At 39.8% G+C, this 25,655-nt stretch overlaps 2 protein-coding genes across 7 annotated transcripts in view; both read left to right on the top strand.

The window, feature by feature from the left end:
• The window catches only part of HSPA4 (heat shock protein family A (Hsp70) member 4), a 38,565-nt gene extending 35,981 nt beyond the window's left edge, over positions 1-2,584 (top strand). Inside the window, exons 18-19 of the mRNA XM_044454252.1 lie at positions 366-527; positions 786-2,584. Of these exons, the coding sequence (XP_044310187.1) occupies positions 366-527; positions 786-992 (369 nt within the window). The 3' untranslated portion in view covers positions 993-2,584. The remainder of the gene's footprint in view (positions 1-365; positions 528-785) is intronic.
• Positions 2,585-6,042: 3,458 nt separating this feature from the next.
• The window catches only part of RNF14 (ring finger protein 14), a 38,787-nt gene continuing 19,174 nt past the window's right edge, over positions 6,043-25,655 (top strand). For 2 of the 6 annotated variants that reach the window (XR_006417015.1, XM_044454253.1), the window contains exons 1-6: positions 9,453-12,377; positions 15,977-16,128; positions 19,108-19,620; positions 20,487-20,715; positions 21,613-21,785; positions 24,397-24,527. Coding sequence is in view for 5 of the 6 variants with exons in the window: in XM_044454253.1 (XP_044310188.1) it covers positions 12,224-12,377; positions 15,977-16,128; positions 19,108-19,620; positions 20,487-20,715; positions 21,613-21,785; positions 24,397-24,527 (1,352 nt within the window). In the remaining variant the exon portion in view is untranslated. The other 4 variants (XM_044454254.1, XM_044454255.1, XM_044454256.1 and 1 more) reach the window with 4 other exon arrangements.

Raw genomic sequence — 25,655 nt, 5'->3', positions numbered from 1 at the left:
CGTTGTTTTTCTTATTTACAAAAGGTTTAAAATTATCTTGAACATTTTCAGTGACAAAGTTTTAAAGAATAAATGTTCCTTTTCAGGGAGATATTGGCTTTCCAAGTGATGGGCAGTTATGCTCAGACACTTTGTTTGCTTTTGAGAGGAGAGAGTTTTGCTATTTATCCTTTCTTAATTTAACCCATTATGGTCAATACCATGTGATAGTAATCTTTCATGTTGTTCCTGTTTGCTTAGTATCATGTCATGTTTCATTCATTCAGTTCAGAATGCCAGGCCAAGTCTGACATTTTTGTTTTAATTAAAAGAATGAAGTTTAGAACTGTATTTCTATACAAATTCATACTCTACTTTTTTGTTAGGAAGAGCAGTATGACCACTTAGACCCTGCAGAAGTGGCCAAAGTGGAGAAGAGTGTCAATGAGGCAATGGAATGGATGAACAACAAGCTCAATCTCCAGAACAAACGAAGTCTTACTTTGGACCCTGTTATCACAGCTAAGGAGATCGATGCAAAAACAAAAGTAAATAAATCTTTCACCTTGTGGGGAGGTGGAGGGAGAGAGCATTGAAGCTGAGAGTGTTGCATGATGCCTTCTGTTAGCCTATTTGTGGTACTGAGTTTTACAAAGCTATTTAAAATAGGTCACAAGCTATTTTTAATGAGTTCATCCATGCACATATGCTTTTATCTGCTTCCTTAATAATCTATTGGATAGCAATCTATTAATGAAAGTACTTATTTCCTAATATTTTAAGGATTTCTAACATGTTTGTTTTAGGAACTGATAAACATGTGTAATCCTGTAATCACCAAACCGAAACCCAAGGTGGAACCTCCAAAAGAAGATCAGCAACCAGCAGAACAGAATGGGCCAGTAGAAGGGCAGGGTGATGGCAACAGAGGATCTAAGACTGCTGAACAGAGTACTGATTCACCAGCCCCATCATCTACAGAAAAGAAACTCCCTGAAATGGACATTGATTGAATTCCAGCTCTTGTTTATATTAGAAACTACAATAAAGCTTTAAGTGGTCAACTTCATGTTTTGAATATAAATGGGAGCCAAGTGAGAACTGCAACTTTCTCACAGTGTGCTTTTGGGATGGGATTGGTCAGTATGAAGCATCTTAACTCTTTGGTAGCGAACTCTTCAGTTGGATAAGTTCAGTATTTTTTCATATGATATTAGACTCCCCAGGTAATTAATAGATTTGCAAAAAGTCATAGCTTTTTACTCCTCAGTTTAATCTTGTACCTGCGGTGAGTCCCCTTTTGAAAAGAGCGAGGGCAACTGGAAAGTAATTTTGTTCTTTTAATTTACCACTAGATTGCTATTGTGGATTTCAACTGCTGCATTATAAGTATCCATTGACAGAAAAGTGCAAGAGATGTTTGAAGTTCTGGTTTTGTTGCACAGGAGCATAATAAAAGTACAAGTTTTTGATCTTTTTGCAATTACAGAAACAATAATGGCATGTTTTCTAGCTGGAAGTTTAATTCATTTCACATTGTACTATTCATAGTTATGTGAGGTATATGGCACCTTAGGTCAGATTACATGTTTGTGCTAAATGGAAAGAAGTGAAATGGCTGGAATACTTTTTCCAGTTCATGTCCACACTCCATAATGAATATTAATGTCTTTGGACATTCTATCAAATCGTTTCTGATATGCTGAGTAGCCAGTATATACCTAAAATCTGCCATTAGATGCAAATATGTATGCCAATGGTAAATTCTCCCCAACTATATGAAATGCTGTGTAAATTTTTGTCTCTAGTTTAAGTAGTTGCTTGTAGGAAAAAGAAGAAATACTGCTATCTGTCTGCACTTATGGATGATTCTGATTAGTTGCTAACCTTGAAGAGAATATTTGCTTCCTACATTTGAAGTGCTCATCTTTAACTTCCAACAAAAGAACAAGTCTGGCAGTTTTCTCCTGTGCTTCTTGACACTTTGGCTGTGTTTCTTCTAGTATTGATAATTGTTATAAACTTGTATGTGTTGAAATCAAATTGGAAACATCCATACACATTGCAAGAAATAAATGCACTGGACTGGACTGGATTTTTAAACTGTTGATTATGGGTGAAAGACATCAAATTCTTGAGAGTGGAAAAGAAATTCAGAATCTTTCTTTTGCAATAGTGTATCTTAAGAAAAACCCAAACAACCTGAAATGGACTTGTTTAGAAAACTGAATTTTTTAATATATCTATCGCATATTACAATCACACATGAGTTACGCCATTTTTGTTCTGCCTTACAGCTTTTACCTTAGACCTCAAGCTAGTGCTTGGATCCAGTTAAGTGCTAATATACACGGGACTGATGGTGTACGGAAATTTCAAAGAGTTATTCTTCCCTCCATAAATCGTCAGATTTCAGTCAAAAGAAAAAACAATGCTTATGTGTTGGAAGAGCTTTCCAAGAATACCTTAAGTTTAAATGACAACTCAGAATATTATTGCTGTTGTGGGGGGCATGTTCTATCTGTTCTTCAACTGCTGTCTGTTAAGGATAGCTCCAACCCTTTCCTTCAAATGAAATAAATTATTTAGCTCTCGCAAGCCCCAATGTTTTGTCAGCTTTTTTCTTCTGAAAACAGTGCTAGTTTCTTTAAATCCAAAAAGTGTCATTATTTGGATGGAATAACTGTTATACAGTTACTAGAGGAAGGGCTCTGTTCTTGCTGTATTGATCTTAAATGCATTTCTATAAACTGCTATCTTATTTATCATGTATGAATTCTGTGTGTCAAACTAGATTTAAATAGCATGTTACCGAGGGTGTTTCAGATATTGAAAATGGAAGATAGAACTATCTAGAATAAAGAGACAAATCAGCGTGAGAAAAATGTAGCCAGGGATGAAACAACAGGTAGAAATTTAAACATGGTGCTGGTAAAGGCAGTGAAAGTAGAGGAACTCATCTACATGCTGCAATAGTAAAAATTAAAAAAATCAGTAAGGTGGAAAATTATTTGTGGCATGGCATGTTGATTTCAGATTGCTGCTTATGATAACTGAAGGAGCAAATAAGCAGATGCCCTTCCTAAGTGTTCTTAGGTACAGGGATGATGGAATACACTAGTTCTAGTGAAACTGGAGAAAATCCTATAGGCACTTTTCATATATAGTCATTTCCCACCATTCTTAAATTAAATGGGCAGTACAGGATTGCATAGCAAATGCCTACCTAAAGGTTTTGAACGGGGCTTCCAGTAATTCATTGAGAGCACAGCTTCTCATTTCTGTCTCTTGACTGACTGCTGTAGCATGATTCATCTCCATGTGAATCCCTGCCCCTTCCCTCATCCTAGATTGCGAACAAATGCTTCATATAAAATGTCAATCAGTGCTTAACTGATGGAATTGGAAATTCTTTTAGGCTACTTCTGCTTAAGTAACAAAAGCTTAAACCGCTTATTTGCATTATTGTTGTAACTACTAGACAATTTAAGTGTTTTAACAGTTGCTGATGCAAATTGTAAAATTAACGTGTCAGGAGACCTGAAGATGAAACAAACTTGAGCACTGCAACTCTGTTCAACTGATCTTCAGGTGACTAGTGGCCTGTACTTTTAGTTCTCTGTCATTACCCAAAATTGCTTCCTCCACACTGATGTTTCATATAGCTATAACAATACATTTTAATTACTTTAATTAAAGTAATCAAAGTAATCCAAAACTTTTCCTGAAATTTCACTCAGATTCCTGTAGTTTTTTTTCTGTGCCACTGCACTCTTCATTATCAGATCAAGATTTGTTAGTGCTCTGCTGGTTCAACCTGTTGACTTGCACATTGTTACATTCCATATGGAGTATAATTGAATCATAAAATGCATAGAATAGTAAAGTTGAGAGGGGCCATTGGGTCCAACCCCCTGCTGTTGCAGGACACCAAGTTACACCATCCCACTCAGGTGGCTGTCCAGTTTCTTTTTGAATGTCTCTGGTGTGGGAGAGCCCACCGCCTCTATGCAGCTGGTTCCACTGTCGTATTGTTCTAACAGTGAGGAAGCTTTTCCTGATGTCCAGCCTCTGGATTGTCGCAACTTAATTGGGTCTTTTAAAATTTTATTCCTAAAGGTTTGACCTCTGATACAGGATTTGCTCAAGTCTTCAATATGAATACATCATTGTCACCAATTATCATAGCTTATGATTGCTTTTATGTATAGTACATATAGCATCTTTTCCATTTGGGCTTTGTGTTATTGTACTTTTCAGGATCATACTCTGTGCATTTAATTACTCTTATTCTAGTAAGCACAGAGAGCATTTGGAATTTCCACTTTATATGCCCATCCCTGGGTTATGCATGTGTGCATAATATGATTGTCACTGTGACAATTTAAATTGCAGAAGTAAGATAGGAGATGCATAGTTTCAGCTTTTTCAGACTTCTTATTCCCTGAATTAAAGTATCAGCAATTTAAACATTCAACTTGGTTCATATTTCCAGTTATGGTTGGTATTTCTAAAGTGCTAGTAATCATTTTGTTAGCTTTCAAATTGTAAACATCTAGAATGTATCACACCATTTTTCCTCTTGAAAGAAACCCAAGGCAGCTCACATGATTGTCCTTCATTTATACTCTGTCTTCATTTTATCTTCATAACTTTATTAACATTTACTTCCCATTCTGAAAGTATAAATTCAGACATATTGGTATTTGCAGCACACCTTCAGTAGATGCAAATAATTTTTACATCTCATTTAGGGTGCGTGTTATCCAATAGCTTGATCCTTATTTCTGATATATTTAATATTTTAAAATTACTGAAGCCAATGTGATTAACTACGTGCTCTGATTTTCATATTAAGACTATGCCATTCAATGACTTTTAATAAGGTATCCACACAGCTTCCTAAACCTGTAAATTTAAATGGGTTGAATCTAGAATTGTGCTAATTGAAGTTAGTGGGATGGGGCTTTCCCCGTTTTCTCCTCCTGGCCCTGTAATTTTGACATCTACTCTGTGAGGTTTCCTAGCCATCTGGGTCAGATTTTGAAGGCATCTGAGTGCCCCCTCCTGCTTTGAAAGATTGAGTTTGCTTGTTGAAATCTAATGAAAATTCTGTCTTTCATATGTAACAGTTTTCCATACATAATGCTTCTGATGTGCCCCCTTGTCGAACTTTGGAAAAAAAATTAAGTATGGAATCTTGCTGCTTTACTGATCACATGAAGAAATTATACTGATATTCTTTTTGCTCTCTGTGCAGTACAGTGCAACTCACACACTGATTTCCAGCACTGCTGTTTCTTTTCATGCATAATTCAACTGGTTCTGTCATGCTTTTCCAAACCTTGATAGTGTCCTGAGGGAAAATTTAATACAATTTTCAATATTAAAAAAACCTGATGGACAGTTCTCTGTGGTAGAATAAACTATCCCATAGTGTCTCCATTTTGCAGAAAGGTGGGTGAGACAGTATAAGGACAAGTGCATGTTACAGATGATAACTATTGCGAGATACCACTTCTACTATTTAAGGTAATGTCCTATCACACTGTGTGTGATTGATGATAAACCTGTGATGTAATGCACTCCCATGTCACTCTCACATGGCATATTCGGGGGTGGCAGTGGTGAACTCAGGCATTTTGTAACGCTTGCAGTCCTGGGCGGGGCGGAGGACGAGAAAGACTTACGCTAGCCCTCCTAAAATCTTAGGCTATCCCTTCTTTATGGGTAAAACACACGTCACCGAAACAGCTCTCCATTCGTTATCAAAATGCAGAACAAAAGTAGGACATTTACTCGTACACAATAAAACATTTCATTTTTTCTAACAGGGCCCTTTTGTCTACTACACTTGAATCAACACACATTTGTGTTCAAGATAGCCTGCGAATGCGCCGCCTCCCACCAATCTTTCGCTAGGCTCCGATTATTCAAATTACTTCCAGGAACGCCAGCCAAAGCCAGCGCTCAAAGGAATGCAAATCTGGCAGCGCTCCATGAAATCTCTCGCGGACAACAAGCCGGAAGCCGCGGCGCTCACGTGACTTTCCCTCCCGCCCTTTTTCCGGCCGCTTTAGGAGCGCGTGGCGGAAGTCGTCGCTGGAGTCGGAGCGCCCGGGCACTCGAGGGAGGGGCTGGCGGTTTCGGTGGGTGAGTGGGGGCGCCGGGCAGGGCGCGGGCGGCGAGCTGGGCGGCCGCTCCAGGGGCTCCTGGGAGGAAGAAGCCCGTGGGACGAGCTGCAGGCAGGCTGGATGTCGGCACAGGGGGAGTCCCGTGTGCCGAAAGAGACCGTACACCGAGCCGCGCGGTTTAAGCCTCAGAAGAGGCATGGCAGGGCGGTTGGAAGCGTATCGAGCGGCAGGGCGTGGTGCACCTTTGGGGCCGCTCCTCAGGTTTTGCGGCTCTTCGGCGCCTGACGTGATGGACAACTTGGTACCGCCCCGGGCAGCCTTCCCCAGCTTTGGACTACAGCTCACATCAGCCCTGACTAGTATGGCTAATGACCAGGGGGTAGACGCGGTTTGAGTTCATAGTTCGCCCAGGCAAGGGCCGTGGACCTTTTGATTAATGCTCATAATATTTAGAGGTTTCCCAATTGCTCTCACCTGCCCTAATACAAGTTTGCGTCTACCCCCTGAACTTGGTTACTGGGAGACATTAGACTGGCTCTCGTAGCAGACTAGTAAGGAGTGTAACAGAGATAAGCAGTCTTAAACTAGCGTGAGATTTACCTCCGTGGTCTGCTCATTATTTTCATTAAATCTAAAGTCTAAATTGCCCAAAGCATCACTTGTTAACTGACTTTATCAAAGTGCCTGGCTTGCAGAGATCTGCCCAGCCACTTGGTTCTGGGCAATTGTAATTATTCCCTGGGTCTTTAGCTAGTGAGGCCTGGACAAGAGAAACAGTTGGTGCATTGGCTGTTCACATACTGAGTTGAATACCAGAGAGCTTCCTCACCTGTTGCTTCCTCCAAGGTGGCCCAGGCCCTTTATATTCGGAGCAAATAGACAGATTTGCTTGCATAAAGGGTATGAATAAGAAGCAAAGTTTGAGTTAGGGCAAACTAATGTATGAGTGTACAGCTTACAGCTTAATGAATGTGTCTGGAGTGCCTTGGCTCTGCAGTCATCTTGCTGGGATGTAATCTTTCCACAGTGCATGTAGTGATTTCTCTAGGCTAGAGAAATTGGAATATATATGGGAGGAGAATATATAAGCTAAATATCAGAAGCTAAATATCACAGAAGTCATTCACTAATTTACTGTGGCATAATACTTTTTCAGGGGCAGGAGCTCACTGAATAAAAAGTTATTTGAAAGATACTGCTTTTCATGGAATGGAGAAATGTAACATGTGCTGAAATGTGTGGGGATGCTGATGATCTCTGATGATTAGTTTATTAATTTTATTTCTGTATTTCCCCATAGCCTGAAGCCTCTCTGTGCAGTTTACACATATTTTTGCACTCATCAGGAAAACGGCAGGAAAAGAGCAAAGCACACTAACAGGCTTGCAATATATTTCTTTACCCTATAACTCTCTTGGCACTTTCTCCATGTGTGCTTCTCCTGCTGTATCCCTTTAATCTTCCTGAAGTTTATTTCTGTGATCAAATGCTGTTCTCTCACCTGACCACACATCCCTTGTTAAAATATGGGTGCCCATGGAAGAAAGGGTCCAAGAGAGAGACGTGCACATACACTTCATTCTCTAGATCAGCAGTTTCAAACTTTTTCAGTCATGGAACTTTTCTGAAGACATTTTCCCCCCATGGAACCCTAACTTTATCCCAGATTTTTTACTAGGCATTGTGAACCCGCAATGTTCTTCCTTCTTTCTTCTGCTCCTATTGCCTGAGTGCTTTGCATAACATAGTAGGTTTGGAAATAAAAAGAAAACATTTTAAATAGAACAAATGAATAAAGCAATTATATGGTAATATCCCAAATGAATTCTTTCAGTTATTCCCAAAAGAGTCCTAGGAACCAAATGAAGTGATGCCTTTCCTTGTTTACTGCTTGGATACCAATTGGCAATTGAATAGTTGGCCCTGTGTGGTTTGATTTTAAAATCCATTTTAAATTTGAGTTTTGAGTTTTTTTGGAGAACCCCTATGAGGCTTTTGTGGCTCCCTAAGGTTCCATGGAACACAGTTTGGGAACTGCTGCTCTAGACAGCAGCCTCAGACATAGCTAATTTGGGACAACCTGAAAAGGTAGCAAATATTCATTTATTTTCTCTGCCAGGAAAATATAGGTGTTCATGAGATTTTCTACCTCAGAGGCTGAAGCAACTTGAATAGCTTTGCTGACTACTAGGCACTTTAAGTGGGCCTTACCACATTTTGATCTTGAAAGACCCAAACAAAGTGTTGGCTCATTGTCTTAAGCAAGCACAATTTGGAACTTGCAGAATTTTGTGCTGAAATCATATTCTATATTAATTAGTGTGTTTATTATAAAATTCAAACTATAGGAATATTTCTAATTATGTTTGCATATTTGCAGATTCATGCAATTTTTTTGTCTACAGGCCTGAGCCCTAGATCTTTTCAGTACCTAGCATTGTTCCTGGTCAGGAATCTTGTGAGTTGTAGTCTAAAAAATCTGGAAAACAGCAAGCTGGGAAAGGCTGTGTTGAGGAAATCTGACTTGATTCAAGGAGGAATTGTTCCTAAACACAATGTTGATTTTATGTTTTACAATAATTTTGATGTATCTTGAGTATCAAGGAAAAAGCTAAATGTTATTATCATCTTCATTATCACTATTACTGCTATTGCAAACATGTAGTTTATTTTGCACTCCAGTATATATTTATAGACCTATTTATACCTCGGTATATCTCTGTGTCTCACCTTTTTACTAAAAACCATCAAGATAGTTCCCAGCAATGCAGAATAATCAATAACACCATTTAAAAATATTAACACCACAGAAAACACTAGAAGGAATTTTAAAGCACCAGGTTAAAGAGGTGAGATTTGACAGCTTTTTTGAAAACAAAGTGAAGGCCATTCCTCATTTGTTGTGAGGCATCTTCCAGTAAGCTGTCATGAGGTGGATTGCAGTGCAGTCAAGCTTATCTAGCAAGAAGCAGCCATATTTTTCATATTAGTCTTCTTTTAATTAAGTATGTTTCAGAATCTTGGTAAATATTTGTGAGGGAAGCTTCGCTCCTAATAACTTTTGACATGGGATAAAGATTTGCAATAGATCATTTGTTGCCTTGTTAATATGCTTGTATTTCTTGCTTTGTGTAGATAAACATCTTTTCCATTAGTATCTGAATTTGGTTGTCATCTTGTAAAGTCACATACATAAACGTCAAACTTAGTGAGGTGGTGCTTACTAAAGTCAATTCTTGTTTGGAACTGAAAGCAGAGCTCAAGATTGTCATCAGTGTATTTTAGTAGGGTGCCATGTGTATTTGTAAAAATGGGGGTAAGATGCTGATTTTTACATTTCCTTTTAATAAATAAATATTATACCACACCGGTTCTGTGTAGGCAACATAAGTCACTATGGTTTTTGTCTTCAGCAAAAATTTATATCGTCACAGCTTCATTATTCAGAGGGTAATGTCTTAGGAATGTTATGGACTAGTAATTTCTGCATAATTTTTGTTTCTGGTGTTTCTCACTAAAATGAAACTTAAGCATGTTATGAATTGGAGCAGCTTGTGTTTTCTTGTGTGTAACCAGAGGAAAAAGGATTAAAATGGAAGAAAATATATTGTATGTATACTACCATTACTTTTAAGTTATTTATATAGCATCGTACATGGCGTTTTACAGAAGACAAGAGGACTGTTGGGTTGTATCCAATATTTAACATAAGGTAGCACCATAGAAATGAATGTGATTACATTTGTCTGCCATTTGATACAGGCCCATTGTTTTCTTTTCCCAGTCTATCCCTCCTATTGCTCTTTGACATTTATTTTGTGCCAGAGTTATATTAAGTACTGTGCAGAGTTCAAGGTATTAAATCTTGCCTAAAGTGGATACATGGTGAGGATTAGAGATTCTTCGGAGGGAAGTGAGAATGGATGGAATAGGAAGAGCTAAATGGTTGTAGGAAGTGTAAAGGAATAAAAGCCATAATGACCCAGAAGAGAAGTGGATTTGAGAAAGTGTTTGAAGGAAAGGAATAGCTTGACAAATAGAACCGAAAAGATGATCTTCATGTGCTCATTAGGCTGAAATAGTAAAACAAAACTGATGTGGGTAAGGGGCATCTTTGCACAGTGTATCCAGAAAATGTAGTTGTATATACTACTACTATATAATTGTAGTATGTTGAAGATATTTCTACAGTCATGTGGAATACTTTTATGGATGGATAAGGCAGCAATCTGTTTTAGTGGGTGACATACGAGGGGCGTTCAATGTATTCTTGGTATCGGGTTGATTTGCTACTGATGTGGGTAATTTAACCCGCTCAGGCGGGCCAGTTTCTGCCACTATGAAAGAAAATGTGAAAAAAATTGAGAAACTTGTATTGGAAGATGCCCGAATAAAAATCAAAATGTTAGCAGAGATAACAAACCTACCCGTTGGTACCATTACTATTCTTCATGACCATCTTAACCTTTCCAAGGTCTGTGCAAGATGGGTGCCGCGAATGCTCATGGCACCTCAGAAACAAGTGTGAGTCGAGTGCTGTAGGGAGTTTTTAGAGCTCTGTGCTGAAGATCCATCGAGTATTTTCGACCGGATTGTTACTGGAGATGAAACTTGGGTTCATCACTATGACCCTGAAAGTAAGCAGGAGTCCATGCAAGTGGCATAAAAAGATGCTGACCCTCTGCAGAAATTCAAAGTCACTCCATTGGCTGGAAAAATGGCCACAGTGTTTTGGGACACAAAGGGAATTTTATTGATTGAGTACACAAAAAAAGGTGAAAGCATAAACACAGCATCTTATGCAACCACTCTGCATAATTTAAGAGAAGCAATTAAAGAAAAAAGGGAAAACTGAACGCAGATGTGTTGCTGCTTCATGACAATGCACCCGTTCACACGGTGCGTGTTTCGAAGGCTGCTGTGTGAGACTGTGGTTTTGAAGAAATAAGCCACCCGTCCTTTAGCCTGGACCTGCCCCCCAGTGACTACTACCTATTCCCAAATTTAAAAAAAGATCTTCATGGAAAGCGATTTTCTGATGATGAAGAGCTCAAGGTGGCAATTAACGCACATCTTTTAGACAAGAAGGAAGGGTAATTTTTACTGGGGATTGAAAAGTTAATTTCTAGATGTAATAAGTGTATTGAAGTTATGGGGGATTACATTGAAAAATAAAAATTATTTCAATTTATTATTTCATTTTCTTCATGCTAATACCAAGAATACATTGAATGCCCCTTGTATTAGCCTAAAAACACTTGGGTTCCAAAACCCATTTAGTCATGAAGATCATTGGGAAACCAACGCCATTTAGCAGCCATCCATCTACCTTACCATACAGGGTTGTTGGGTAAGTTCTTTCACAACCAAATCTCTTTGAAGGAAGGAAAGGATACAATTGATCAATGATATTACACACCTTTTATGTAACTACTTTTATTTCAAGTTGTGTTAATGTTGACTTGTCATGTTGACTCATTATTATTTACATATATATACCTTGCTTTGCTATCATAAGAGTTTCAAGGTGGTTTTGATACCATACAATTGTTCTTAGAAGTTCAAAATAAATTATGAAAGTTAAAACTTTAAAAGATTGCTTTTTTAATACAAGTCCAGCAGCAGCAGAGCAGATGGCAACTAAATAAACAGAATGATAGTGTCTACACTTACAACTTGCAAAACCTTAAGAGGTTAAACAGTCTGACTGGGCAGCAAGGAAATGTTTTCTAGAGAGGGCATTCCATAGCTGTGGGCTGTAATGGGAAAGCTTGGTCCCTAGCAGCTATGGAGAGGGGAAATAGTGTAGTGCACAGTTTCATACAAGAGAAGAAGAGCTTTTTTTTTTTTACAGTGATCAGGTTCCAGTTTAACAGTACACAATGATATTTCATTAAGTCTTTCATGAGTCTTGCACACATTTTGTTTGGTTTTAGCTATAATGCTTAACTACATGTGCATTAAAATGGAAATGAAAGCTTCCAGACATCTGCACCTAACTGCAATCTAAATAGTTGTGACCTGAATCAATACTCTAATAGAAACTTCTAATTATAGTAAGAATAAAGTTGTCATTCTGGGGATGTTTTTACTATTCACAGGAACTTTAAATGTCTTCAGAGGACAAAGAAGCTCAGGAAGATGAGCTTCTTGCATTGGCAAGTATTTATGATGAAGATGAATTCAAGAGAGCACAGTCTGTGCAGGGAGGAGAAACTAGAATTTCGGTTGACCTGCCTCCAAACTTTACTGTATGTGTGAATGGTGAGTCAAGATTTTTTCTTTTGGTGTGAGGTAGAAGGAAATGCTTCTTGAAATCTACTGTACTACTGCCATATGTTGCACATTGTCCAGTTTGTGTTCCTCAGCTGGTAGGAGCTGGTTCACCCAGTGGCCCAGTGTGGATATGTAGCAAAGGCTCCACATTCATTGTCTTGATAATGTGGGGTATGATCAGGTTGCTGTGCCACACCAAAAGATAGATCTGTTGTATTTATGTCCCAGGTCAGGTAACACTTTTTTTTTTTGTGCACAGGTTGTGTGAGTGGGACATGCTGTACATATTTTTAGTTAAAATATTCTTTCGCCACCTCTCCAGACAGAAGCCTGTATGCTGTGCTGCTGAAACTTTTAGTTGGTCACAAATCCTAGAAGGACTACTTCTTGCTGAAGAAGATATGCTTTAATATGCTTGCATTCTCTGCCTGTATGCTTCCAGGCCCCCTTCAAGGTGCTGGTTTTAATCTATAAAGTTTTCCATGGCAAGGGACCATAATACCTTTTGGAGCACCTCTCCCAACCACAGTCTATCCAGACAGTACACTCAATCTCTGGGGCCTTCCTTTGAGTGCCAACGCCAAGGGAGGCTTGGAAGATGGCAACAAGGGGGAGGGCTTTCTCTGTGGTGGTGCATCTGTAGAACAACCTCCTCCCTGTGGCCCACTTGCACCAACCGTTTCATATTTTCAGCACCTACTTAAGACAGTCATTTATACAGCGGCCTTTATACATTTACTTGACCACTGCGCTTTCCCCTCCCAGGTATTTCACTTTTTAATAGGGTCATTTTTAACTGTAAATTTTAGCTGTTTTAATTTTTAAAATCTGCTTTTATTTTATGGTGTTAGAATTGTATGTCATTGTTTTGTTTTTCTGGATTGTTGTAAATTGCCCAGAGCTATGGGTGTTACAGTCAATATGCCAGCAAATTTGGAAAACTCAGCAGTGGCCACAGGATTGGAAAAGGTCAGTTTAGATTCCCATCCCAAAGAGGGGCAATGCCGAAGAATGTTCAAACTACCGCACCATTGCACTCATTTTGCATGCTAGCAAAGTTACGCTCAAAATCCTACAAGGTAGACTCCAGCATTATGTGGACCGAGAACTATCAGAAGTACAGTCAGGGTTTCGAAGAGGCAGAGGAACTAGAGATTAAATTGCCAACATACGCTGGATCATGGAGAAAGCTAGGGAGTTCCAGAAAAACATCTACTTCTGCTTCATTGACCATGCTAAAGCCTTTGATTGTGTGGATTGCAACAAATTGTGGCAGGTTCTTAAAGAGATGGGAGTACCAGACCATCTTATTTGTCTCTTGAGAAACCTGTATGTGGGTCAAGAAACAACAGTGAGAACTGGACACAGAACTACTGATTGGTTCAAAATTGGGAAAGTAGTATGGCAAGGCTGTATATTGCCCCCTTGCCTATTTAACTTATATGCAGAGCACATCATGCAAAAGGCCAGGCTAGATGAATCACAAGCCGGAATTAAGATCGCTGAGAGAAATATCAGTAACCTCAGATATGCAGATGATACCACTCTCATGGCAGAAAGTGAAGAGGAACTAGAGAGCCTCTTGATGTGGGTGAAGGAGGAGAGTGCAAAAGTTGGCTTGAAATTCAACATTAACAAAACTAAGATCATAGCATCTGGTCCCATCACTTCCTGGAAAATAGATGGGGAAGAAATGGGGGTAGTGACAGACTTTATTTTCTTGAGCTCCAAGATCACTGCAGACAATGACTGCAGCCAAGAAATTAAAAGGTGCTTGCTCCTGGGGAGGAAAGCTATGGCAAATCCAGACAGCACACTAAAAAGCAGGGACATCACCCTGCCAACAAAACTGCGTATAGTCAAGGCCATGGTTTTCCCAGTTGCAATGTATGGCTGTGAAAGTTGGGCCATAAGGAAGGCTGAGCGCCAAAGGATTGAGGCCTTTGAATTGTGGTGCTGGAGGAGACTCCTGCGAGTCCCTTGGACTGCAAGGCGATCAAACCGGTCAGTCCTAGAGGAGATCAACCCTGACTGCTCTTTAGAAGGCCAGATACTGAAGATGAAACTCAAATACTTTGGCCACCTGATGAGAAGGAAGGACTCCGTGGAGAAGAGCCTAATGCTGGGAACAATAGATGGCAAAAAGAGAAGGGAATGGCAGAGGATGAGGTGGCTAGATGGAGTCACTGGGGCAGTGGGTGTGGGCTTGGGTGGACTCTGGGGGATGGCAGAGGACAGGAGAGCCTGGAGGAATGTTGTCCATGGGGTCGCGATGGGTCGGACATGACTTTGCGACTAAACAACAACAGCAAAACAGAAATGAAACTGATAGCGGTGGTGGTGGTGATGATGATCCCAGATTTTAAACCTTTATGAAACTTTTATGGGTTGTAGAGATCCTTGTCATGACTCAGTTTTGTGTGTCACAGAAACTAAATCATTCTAGAATGCATCCAGTTGTACTGACACAACTTATTCCACATACGTGATGTGAAATCTTGTTGACAGCACAGGTAACCCCAACATGGCAGAATGGCTTTAGAACACCTTGCATGTGGACAGTTGCTAGCTTTCAGAGTGGTCTTACCCTCATCTCTGCCTCTTTTTTACTACTTTTTAATTTTAAAAGTAGTAAATTTTTAAGATTATCTGTATTCAATAAAAAGCTTAATAGCACATAATATTAGTATTTGCATAGCTTAGCCCACATTTAATATCAGAACGTGTGTGTGTATACTGCTTCAATGATAATTAAGATTCTGTGCCAGTAAGCTCTAAGCCAGTGTTAAAAATGGAACAAGAAATGTCATTGAACAGCAATCTATACCTTCCGATTTCAGAAATAGGTACATATTTAAAATATGCTACAAAATAATCATCTCTTTCCAACCCTGAAACTCAACTGTTTTGGTGCAGCTCTGCATCTAATATTGATGAGTCTTGCTATAATGTAGGATTACGCTGATGTGATCCTGTCACTGAACAAGAGCCGTGATAATCTCAGAGGGGCACCAATAGTTAGCCTGAAATCATGGCAAACAATGGAAATGGCAAGCCAGGAAATGGAGGAGTTAATTAGCATGCATGTTGAGTGGCAGCCTGCAAGTCAACAGTCAGATGTGTCTGAACCAGATTAGTATTCTTAATAATCACCTGTAAATGTTTTCAGATAGTGGACAAGTTTATGGGAATCATTTCATAGGGCGGAACGCAACATGGCTCACCTACATCTGCTCATTTTGTTCTGCCCTGCTGACCCGCTTCAGTAAGCAATACATTGTGCATACTTAAGGGAGAGTCAGCACTTCATAGAGGAATGCTTCTTTCTGGACCGAGGCAGGGCAGCAAAACTCCCTTATACAAGCTGTGCTGATTTGCCTCCTTCCAGAATTCAGTGCTTCTCCCTATTTCTTCATGGAAGCTCTTTATCGCTGTTGCACAACTGGTGGAGGCCACTTAGGCAATACAGTTGGAAGGTCAAAGGATCAGCAGCAGTGTAAATGCTTCATTGAATTCTGCCCAGAAAAGTTACATAGAATCGTTTATAGTTGCATCTCCCTGACACTATCAGATTTATTTTGTTTCAGACCACCTGGCAGAGAATCTGCAGAACAGCAAGTTTCAGTGCACAGTCAGCTTCTTACCTCCAATTGTGTTGAATTTTGAATTCCCAGCAAACTATCCATCAGCTTCTCCACCTGTATTTACCCTCAGTAGCAAGTGGCTCTCCCGGGCTCAGGTTTGGCCAAATTATTATTTGTGTTGTCCGAAATGGAAAATATTTTTTTAAAACGATTAACACTCTGGTTGATTGTTATTCGTAGACAGCCAATGGAATATTACATACAATAATAACAAAAAGCCAGATTTAACTGGAGAAAATAATATATCTGATAAATCTGACATGTAAGATGGGAGTGCCTAATTGTATTGTTCCTAAAATTAAATGATGTAACCAGAAGACTTTTTAAATTGTTCTAAAGGCTGCTCTAAATCTAAATGATTATCCTAGTTATCCAAACTAGGAAATTACTGATACTCCCATTCTTTGAACATGTGTTTTCAAAGTATGTTTTGAGGGCTTTAATTAGTGAATAATAAAAATTCAGTGTTCGGCATCTGTGATGCAAAAATTGCTTCATGAAAGAGAAGGCTGAAGATCCCCTCATAATCCATTAAAGAAACATATTCTTCAAAATATTAAAATCTTACACGTGTGGATCTATCTGGCTTTCAGTGTCTTTACTGCAACTTTATTTCAGTTGCATATTGCCAGAGAGTGAGAGGAGTGTGTATATTTTCTGTGGGAAAATAAGGATGCTCACAAATTATTGATGAAACAATAGATGTGTCAATTCAAGAAGTTAGGTTATCAAATTAAATGCCTTTCTTGCTTTCGTTTTAGAAGCTTCACCCAAATTTTCACTAGTCTTAAAGCACTTTTATCATTTTTGAGTACACCTAATTGGTTCCAGGATTGCACTTTGTACAATGACCTTACCTTTATGTCATGCTTTCCAGTGGTTCTGTGTTTTAAGTGGTGGAGTATCTTGTCAATTGTATCAGCTTTCAGGGGATGTGAGATTATTTATGTATTTACAAAATGTATATAGTGCTCTCCATGCAGAAGTATTTATGAGTAATGAACAATAAAAAGAGTAAGCAGAATCAAAATGCAAAATTAAATTATTTAAAATTAGATAATTAAATCATGGACTTGTTTAAAGGGAGCAGGAACCACAGATTGGGCAGATGGTGGTGTCAGATATCTTGGCAAGAGTTGTGCTAGCAACTCCCGCAAGTTCTGTGTGGAGATGAACAGTTTTGTCTTTCAAGTGTGATACGAAAAGGTCACAGAGGATCGTTGAAAAGAGTGTTAGCCATGGAACCTCCTAAAAGAATTCTGTTGGATGGCTCCTCAAGGACTTGGCAGAGGCAGCAAAATAAGCCTTTTTGTCTGTCCACACTGCTGTTCAGGAAGCCCAGTTATGTGCTTCAGAGTATGTATGCTTGGTTGTCTTCATATTGAGTTTTACTCTAATTGCACTTTAGCCACTGTGTGGCCTGTTTCATTGTCTGCACCTCCCCAGTATTCCAAGGAGCAGAGTGCCATAAGGGCACCCAGATGCTTTCAAGTTGATTTCCCTTCACATCTCAGTATTCCACAGCAAACCCAGGGCTTTGGCTGGATTATACACTCACTCCCCTGGAAAATCCCCAAGAGCATTCAGAAGTCCATCTGATTGTATCCATCTCTTGGGAAAGACCATTCAGTTAAGTCTCCCATAGAAAACAAAGTTGTGAGTTCTGATTTTGCCAGGGTGAGACATCCCTTTCAAAATGACTAGTTACTTACTGCTCTCTTCAGCAATTTCTCATGTGAATGGTTTGAATAGGAGTGAATTCTAGGAGGTGCTTTAAAAAAGATGCTCATTTTGAATCACTTCAGAAGCAACCAAGACCCTTATCTAAATTCCAAAGTCGAAAATATAAATGACATTATAGCAAATGACTTTGAGCTGGAAGTATTAGACATAGCATGTTATACCCATATAACTATCTAAATGGAAATAGTTGTCCAGTGGACTTGTTCTTTTACTTGCAGTTCAGTTATGGTTGAGTTTGCAGTAATACTTTAAATACCAATATCCATATGACATGGTAGATCAAAAAGATGGTTATCTTTATGGTAAAGGAACATGATTTTCATGCAGTGTTTAAACCAGAACTATGCATTTAAATATGTACTGCATTGGATTTCCTGCACTTTTACACAGAATATATGTAGTTCAAAGCTAAAAGGTCTGTGGTTGAAAGCTAAATCATACAGTTATTTGAAGTGTTTCTCAAGATCACTAATAAAAGTGTTTCTCAAGTTCTAAATTATCCAATAAAAGGTCCATATGCTAAAGCTCCAGGCATACTGGTGAGGAAGCATGTTCTATTCAACACAGTAGATTTTTGTTTTGAATAAAAGTGTAGAGCAGTTATTCATATTATTGATAAATTATCTTGAAATAAGTATGTTTTGAATTAGGGTATGAATTTCTCCTGTTTATTTTGAGAAATTTGAATTAGAACAGTCTTATTTTAATAACTGTTCTCCAAACTTGAAATCTGACTGTCTTAAGAGGGCTGGTTTATACTTTGGTTGTTGGAGGATTATTGGAGGGTTGTTTCTCCAACAAGCCATGCCACCAAGTTCAAATGACATGATAAGCCACACCCAGGTTGTGATTATGGATATTGTGCCCCTCATGTACCCAGCATACCCTACAATTTAAATAATCTATGATGGGTTATTTTGATAATTTGATCCAGGTGATCATATGATTGTTAAGAGTGGAAGGGGGAAAAACAGCATCTAATAGCCAAAGAGGGGAAAAGTGGTTTTTGTTCCTGGTGCTGATGAAACAGTGCTCATTATCATTATTTACAGCTCAACGCATTTCAGAAAATTAATGTTTTGCTCCTCAGGAGCAATAATTTTGAGCAGTGCTTCCTACTCCTTTTAAGTAATATACAAACAGACTGTACAACCTCACTTGCTTCTTGCTATTGAGGAAGGAGAGATTAATCCTTTGACATGTGTTGAACTATAAATCATGACAAAATAGTTTCATCAGCACTGAGAATATACTTTTTTCTCTTTGCATATTATGATTGTTCCTGGAATTGTGGAAGATGTTCTGTTGCTACTGTTTTCTCTCTCTTCTAGCTCAGTGTTCTTTGCAAGCGTTTAGACAACTTATGGGAAGAAAACAGAGGCTCTGTCGTCCTGTTTGCCTGGATGCAGTTTCTGAAGGAAGAAACACTTGCATATCTCAACATCAGCTCACCATATGAGCCAAAGATACGTGAACAAGGAAAGGAACACTACAGGCTTGATGAAGAGGCAGCTTGTGCTGGCGAATCAGGTGCTACAGCAGCACCAGAAGAAGTCCTTGATACAAGAGCTGTGCAGGACATTGAGTCTCTATCCAGTTTGATTAGGGAAATTCTAGACTTTGATCAGGCCCAAAAAGAAAAGTGCTTCAACAGTAAAATGTACATGTGTAATATCTGTTTTTCTGAAAAGCTGGGAAGTGAATGTATGTACTTTATAAACTGTAGGCATATATACTGTAAGTCCTGCTTAAAGGACTATTTTGAAATTCAAATCAAAGATGGGCAGGTCCACTGCCTGAATTGTCCAGAGCCTGAGTGTCCTTCTGTTGCTACTCCTGGTCAGGTAAAAAAAAAAATTGTTTGTGAGCAGTTCCTTCAAATTTATATCTATATATATATATATATTTGGTAGTAGCCTGTTGGGCCTGCGTGCTCTTAGGACCCATCACTTAAGTTAAGGGGCTTTGACACCCTCCCAAATACTTGTTTCTGCAAAATGACAGGTCAGCAGAGGTCACAGAAATGCCAGCACCCATTTGTGTAAGTGTGATGAAAGCAATGGAGGCAGAGCAGCCTCTAGAAAAGAAAGCCCAAGTTTCATATCTAACCACTTACTTACAAAAGAATTGTGGTTGTAAAGAACAGTTGCATCAGTAACACTAAAACAGACAGATATTATTCCTGGATCCTTCATTAACAAAGTGTATTACTTAATGTTTAATATTTGTGGAATTACTTTGCACTTGATTTAACCACTAATGTAAGTGTATACTAGTTTTCTGCAGTAGATGACTGGGTAGATGGCTACAATATAAGCACTTGCCAAACTGGAAGGGATGTGCTGTTTGGAGCCAATTGTGAATCTTTCCTGCTTTCTGGAATACCTGGTCCTTTGATAGCTTGGCCACATAGACAAACTTAGATACTGATAAGCAAAGTTGGTAAATTCCAGGTTAGGTTTGAACTAACCTGCCAGCACTGCAAGCTGAATTTTCTATGATAAACCTATAATTCTTACAAGAGAACATCTGATCAATAGTTTCACTTTTTTTTTAAGCCTTTTTTTTTTTTTTCAAAAAGCCTCTGGCTCTTTCTATAAGCATTCTGTGGGATAAATGTTGCTTGGTCACAGCATCCATTGTGGGCTTCCTCATTTTCTGATAACCAAAATTCAATGGTGCTATATTTTACTGACGCCTTTTATTCTAGGTGAAGGAGCTGGTGGACGAGGAGCTGTTTGCCCGTTATGATCGTCTGCTGCTTCAGTCAAGTTTGGATCTGATGGCAGATGTCGTAAATTGCCCACGTCCGTGCTGCCAAACACCAGTGATGCAGGAGCCAAGTTGCACAATGGGCATCTGTTCCAGGTGCAATTATGCTTTCTGTACATTGTGTAAGATGACTTACCATGGTGTCTCCCCCTGTAAAGTCACTGCTGGTGAGTTGAAGCCAAGAAAACTTTTCCTGCTGGAAGGTTCAGATGTAGGCAGTCTATTGTTCAAGGATATCATTCATATGATAACTGATACGGAATTCTCTAAGGATGCCGTTAATTCTGCAGCCTTCCTCTAACACATTTGCCTTTCACCTTTTCTCACACTGACTCCTCTTTGTTTTTTTCCTTTGCTTCCTTCTGGCTCTCTGGTTCCTCCTTTCCATCATTCTCTCTCTGGTCTCTTCCCCGCCCCCACCAACCACCCTAGTCCTCCCCCCTCTCCCTCCCCATTGCTATAAAAGTGAATTGAACATTTCTCCAATCATTTGCATGGGATGAGAAAAGGACTCCCTGCTGAAAATTAGCTGTGATGAGGAAGATGAAGCCCCCACACACACGCCAATGATGATGGGGGCTGGATTTGTCCTACCAACCATTCTTCAGCTTTTTTTGGGGGGGGGGGGGATTGGGCCCTGCAGCCAGTTGTTGGAGATCTCTGCTATACGTTATAGAAAGAAACAGGCTTATTCAGTTTTTTAAAAAGGAATGAAACAGCTCTGCCCTTCTGGTGTAAATTCAATATTCCTATCAAAATAAGCACTTAACTACAGTGGCACTTTGTGGAACTCAGTTAATTTTAAGGTGTGGAAGAATAATAGAAAATGTTTTAGCTCTTAACACTGCTTTATAATGTATAGAGTACATATAGAATATTGTCTAGTAACATTTGATTTGTTCAAGAAATAAAGTTAGAATTAAAATCCCATGCCCACTTACCCACTGAAATCAATGGAACTTACTTCTGAGTAGACTGGTGTTAAGCTAGTGTTAGACGCATTTGTATAATACAATTTTAAAAGGTTTAATGCATTTTACATTTTGGTCCATTATTTCTCTTAGAGAAGTTAATAGACTTAAACCGTGAGTACCTTGAAGCTGATGAAGTCACAAAACAGTTTTTAGAAAAACGTTACGGGAAAGGAGTGATTCGAAAAGCACTTGAGGAGATGGAAAGTACAGAATGGCTTGCAAAGAATTCCAAATCATGTCCTCACTGTGGAACTCCAATACAGGTAAGATTAGGGCAGGTGGCTGGATGAGAGAATCAGATATTTGTTCGGGGAACTCTTAGGATACGATTCAGCTACTTTTGGATGAATGATTTAAAGGTCTGATTCTGCTTGGAGTGTCTGTGCAGAATTCCACTTTTGGGTATTAATCACAAGCAAAGCCAGGCTTCTCTAGAAAATGATTACTGCTGTTCTAAGAGCAGCTGCAAAGTGGAGGGAAGCACTTCCTTTTCTGTGGGCAGTTGAATTTTTGAGACTTGGAACATTTCCTCATGAGATTAAACAAGTTCTATGATGTTGTTTTTACTGCATTAAGCAATTTTGCAGAAAGGTAGTGTTTTATTTCTTGTCTTAGGTTCCTTGGATTATATTGTTTTTTATATTAATTATACCTTAACAGATGGTGTTTAAAAGATGCTGGCACCCTAGAAATGTCGTGACCATATTTGATTATTACAAGTGTGTTTCTTGTCTCAGGGTAGACTAGAGCAGGGGTCCTCAAACTTTTCCACCAGGGGGGTCAGTTGAAAACTGCCAGTGCTGGGTGCAGGCCAGAAAGGTGGTATTGGTGGTGTGCGCCGGCCGGCATGCGGGCCGGCACACGCACTGAGGCGGGTGAGGTGAGGAGAGGCGTGGGCAGACGGGGGCGGCGGGGGCAGGCACGCACCTTGAGGCAGGCGCACGAGGCAGCGGCTTGCTCGCTTGGAGATTGTTTTCTCTGAGCAAACCGCTGTCTCCCCGTGGGCGGGGCAAGGTGGGTGGTGGCAGGCGGGCAGGTGCGCAGCGGGTCCAAATGGGCATGGCGGGTCAGATCTGGCCCCCGGGCCATATTTTGAGGGCCCATGGACTAGAGCATAGTCTTCCCTAAGGATAACTCAGGAGAGACTTTGCGAGCATAGCTTAAGGCCTTCAGGTAAGGAGCATACTTTCCGAAAATTGCTTTTATACACAAGTGAATCTCTACTTTCTATGGCTTATGAAAGTTGGGGATACTTGAGTTAGTATTAGGAAAGGTAAAAAGTGGAAAAACCACCATTCAGTACATGTATTTAAGTGCAAAGCATAACCTTATATAATCAGGGATCTCCAGCTTGTTTTGACTCATGAGCATGATTCAGAGTTTGAAAAAAGATCCTGGGCACCATCACAAATCCCTGTTTCTCTGTCTGCTTCTGCTTCTTTCCTCCCTTTTTCTCTGACTCCTCTTGCCTGTCTGTCTTCTGTCTTTTCTGGTTTCTCTCTTTCTCCTGTGCCCCCTACTTCTTCTTGGCTCCTCTCCTGTCTCAGTGTCTGGTTCTTTCATTTGTTCCTTCTTTGGCTCACACTCATGTTATTTCCCTGCCTTCTTTCTCTGGCTCCTTCTTTCTATCTTTAACTTTCCTGCTTCTCCCTCCCTCTTCTCTTTCTGACTCTTCTTATTTACCTACCTTCTGTCTCTGGCCTTTATTTCACTTACTTTTTGGTTCCTTTCTCTGTTCCCCTGTCCATCCATCCATCCATCCATCTGTCTGTCCATCCTTACTTCTTCCCATCCACATACGTCTATGAAGCGTTTCTTCCATTCATTGATTTGCCTGGGACAGGGCAAAAAACCCTTGCCAGAAACTTGGCCAAGGCAAGTACAGAGGTCACCCCACCGCCAAGGACCTTCTTGCCCTACTGGTCCTTGAAGAGGGGTGGAATTCATCCTCTCCTACAACCTTTTTTTCTCCCAAGGAAAACTTTTTTTTCTTCTGTACAAGTGAATGAAATTAACAGAAGGGAAAAATAAATAGCACCCAGCCTTGCGAATGCTATGTTGGAAACCTTTGGCCTACATACCCACTTGCTAAATAGCAAGGCCCTAAGAGGGCAGCCTGATAATTTTAGGCGGAAATATTTCAAAGTGTCTGAGATCACTAATAAAAGGTTATGCCAGGAGTGATGTGGTATCAAGGCTGCAGCTCTGATCACTTGTATCCTGGCCTCTTCTAGTACTGAGGTGGGAGGCCCATCCCCCAAATTTCATAGTACTCTGGGGAAATGCTCTCTTCAGCGTTAAGACTCTTGTGTTGGGAGTGATTAGAATTGGTCACTGCCTGTCCCCATGGTAAAAATCTATAGATGATGCCCCTTGATTTGACTGTAGAGGTGGTGGGAGCTAAATAGTGAGGTCAGGCTGAAAATGCAGTGCAAAAGGTACAGAGTGTGACACCTACATTAGTGTAAATGAATGCAAGATTGTTACAGTGACCTTTCAAAAAGAACTGTTTGTCACTAATAGGGACTTCCATACCTACCATAAACTGCCACAGGAGGTCCTGCATAGGAAGGCTGGAATAATTCAGCCTCTTTTTCATGGGTATGCAATTCTGAGCAAAACAAAAATAGCATTGCATGCTGGGCCTTTAATGTAGGTGTACCTGAAAATATCATCACCTATCTGTATGAATCCCTTTGAAAGGACACAGAAACTTTTTTCTGTACTTCCAGGTAGCAAATGTAATATTTTCTGAAATGCACTTTTCAGTGCAAATGCCTCATGCTGTGTAGACCTGCTAATTCTGTTACATACGTCACAATTGATTCACAACATTGTTTGCCAATGTGCTTATCTTCCTCTCTCCATTGTCAGAAGTTCGATGGATGTAACAAGATGACATGCACTGCTTGCAGGCAATATTTCTGTTGGCTTTGTATGCGTCCTTTGTCAAGGGCATCACCATACATGCACTTTAATGATGCAGCCTCTCCATGCTTTGATCGGTATGTATACTTAGATAATATCAAAAGAAATGAATTTTTGGCTGCCTATTGGGATGTATTTACTTGTATTAGGAGGAACTCAGATCTAGAAAACTTTTACCACACATTCTTGATTCAAGTTTTCAGATTAGTAGGGTGATCCGAACACAACCGCATATTAGGGTTATCTTTAGAAAGGTAGCAAAATAATGAGCGAATAAACAAGTAGCTTTCGATTTTGGAGATTGCTCTAGATTCTAGTTGCAGTACTGGCCAGTTCATGGTGAATGAGTTCACATGGCGCAAGAGTACATCATGGGTTGTTTGTTACCCTCAATGGTTTATTGTGTTGTGCGGACCAGGATTGTTTCCCAGACTGGGTGATACCATACATATCAGGGACAGCCAGCAAGCTTGCCAAGAGCAGCCAAGCCCCTTTGCCCCTTTTGCCAGACTTATGCAGGTGCCGGCTTACTGCAGTTCCCACTATGATCATAAGCAGTTTTCAGCTTATTGTGTGTTTTTTGCACATTGCCTTCTTCATTGTTGAGATTGCTGTTTCCTGTTCTGATACCTCATTCAGAATGCCCAAGCAGCACCTTGTAGTATATTTTATTGTGCTCAAAATGTGTACAAATAGATTCATTCCTTTTCAGAAAAGAAAAGAAGAAAAATTTGGTGGCAATCATGCAGTTGTGTGAGTGTAGGAATTTGAAGCCTCAGCTTGGGCAAAGTCCTGGGGGGGGTACCTGCTACCAAAGAGCAACAGGTACTGATCCTGGACAGAATCACAGGGAGGCTCCAAACAACAGTTTTTTTCCTTTTAGGCTTTCTCTTGAAGGCTGCCAGAAGGCAAGCTGCCAGAAAGCAAAGATGCACAATTTGTTTTTGCTCAAACAAAGGGAGTGGTATGACTTGCACACCCATCACAAAATCCTCGTCTTTTTTTTTTTTTTTTTTTTTTTACCTCTACAGGCTGGAACACATTTGACATTTTCCCCCTAGACTCCCCTTTCAAGGGTAGTTTTGACAGAGCAAAGGGTAGTTATTGTCATGGCATGTGCTTCAGATTCTTACACATGTGCTACTATGAACTTCTGCATTTGTGTAACTGCAGCTATTTTATATTTAAGAACAAACCCATTTCTG

This window comes from Varanus komodoensis, unplaced genomic scaffold (genome assembly GCF_004798865.1).
Source record: "Varanus komodoensis strain SLA01 unplaced genomic scaffold, ASM479886v1 scaffold7_3, whole genome shotgun sequence".
Lineage (NCBI taxonomy): Eukaryota > Metazoa > Chordata > Lepidosauria > Squamata > Varanidae > Varanus > Varanus komodoensis.
The sequence above is the reverse complement of the archived record's forward strand: the minus strand, read 5'-3'. Positions and strand labels throughout refer to the sequence as shown.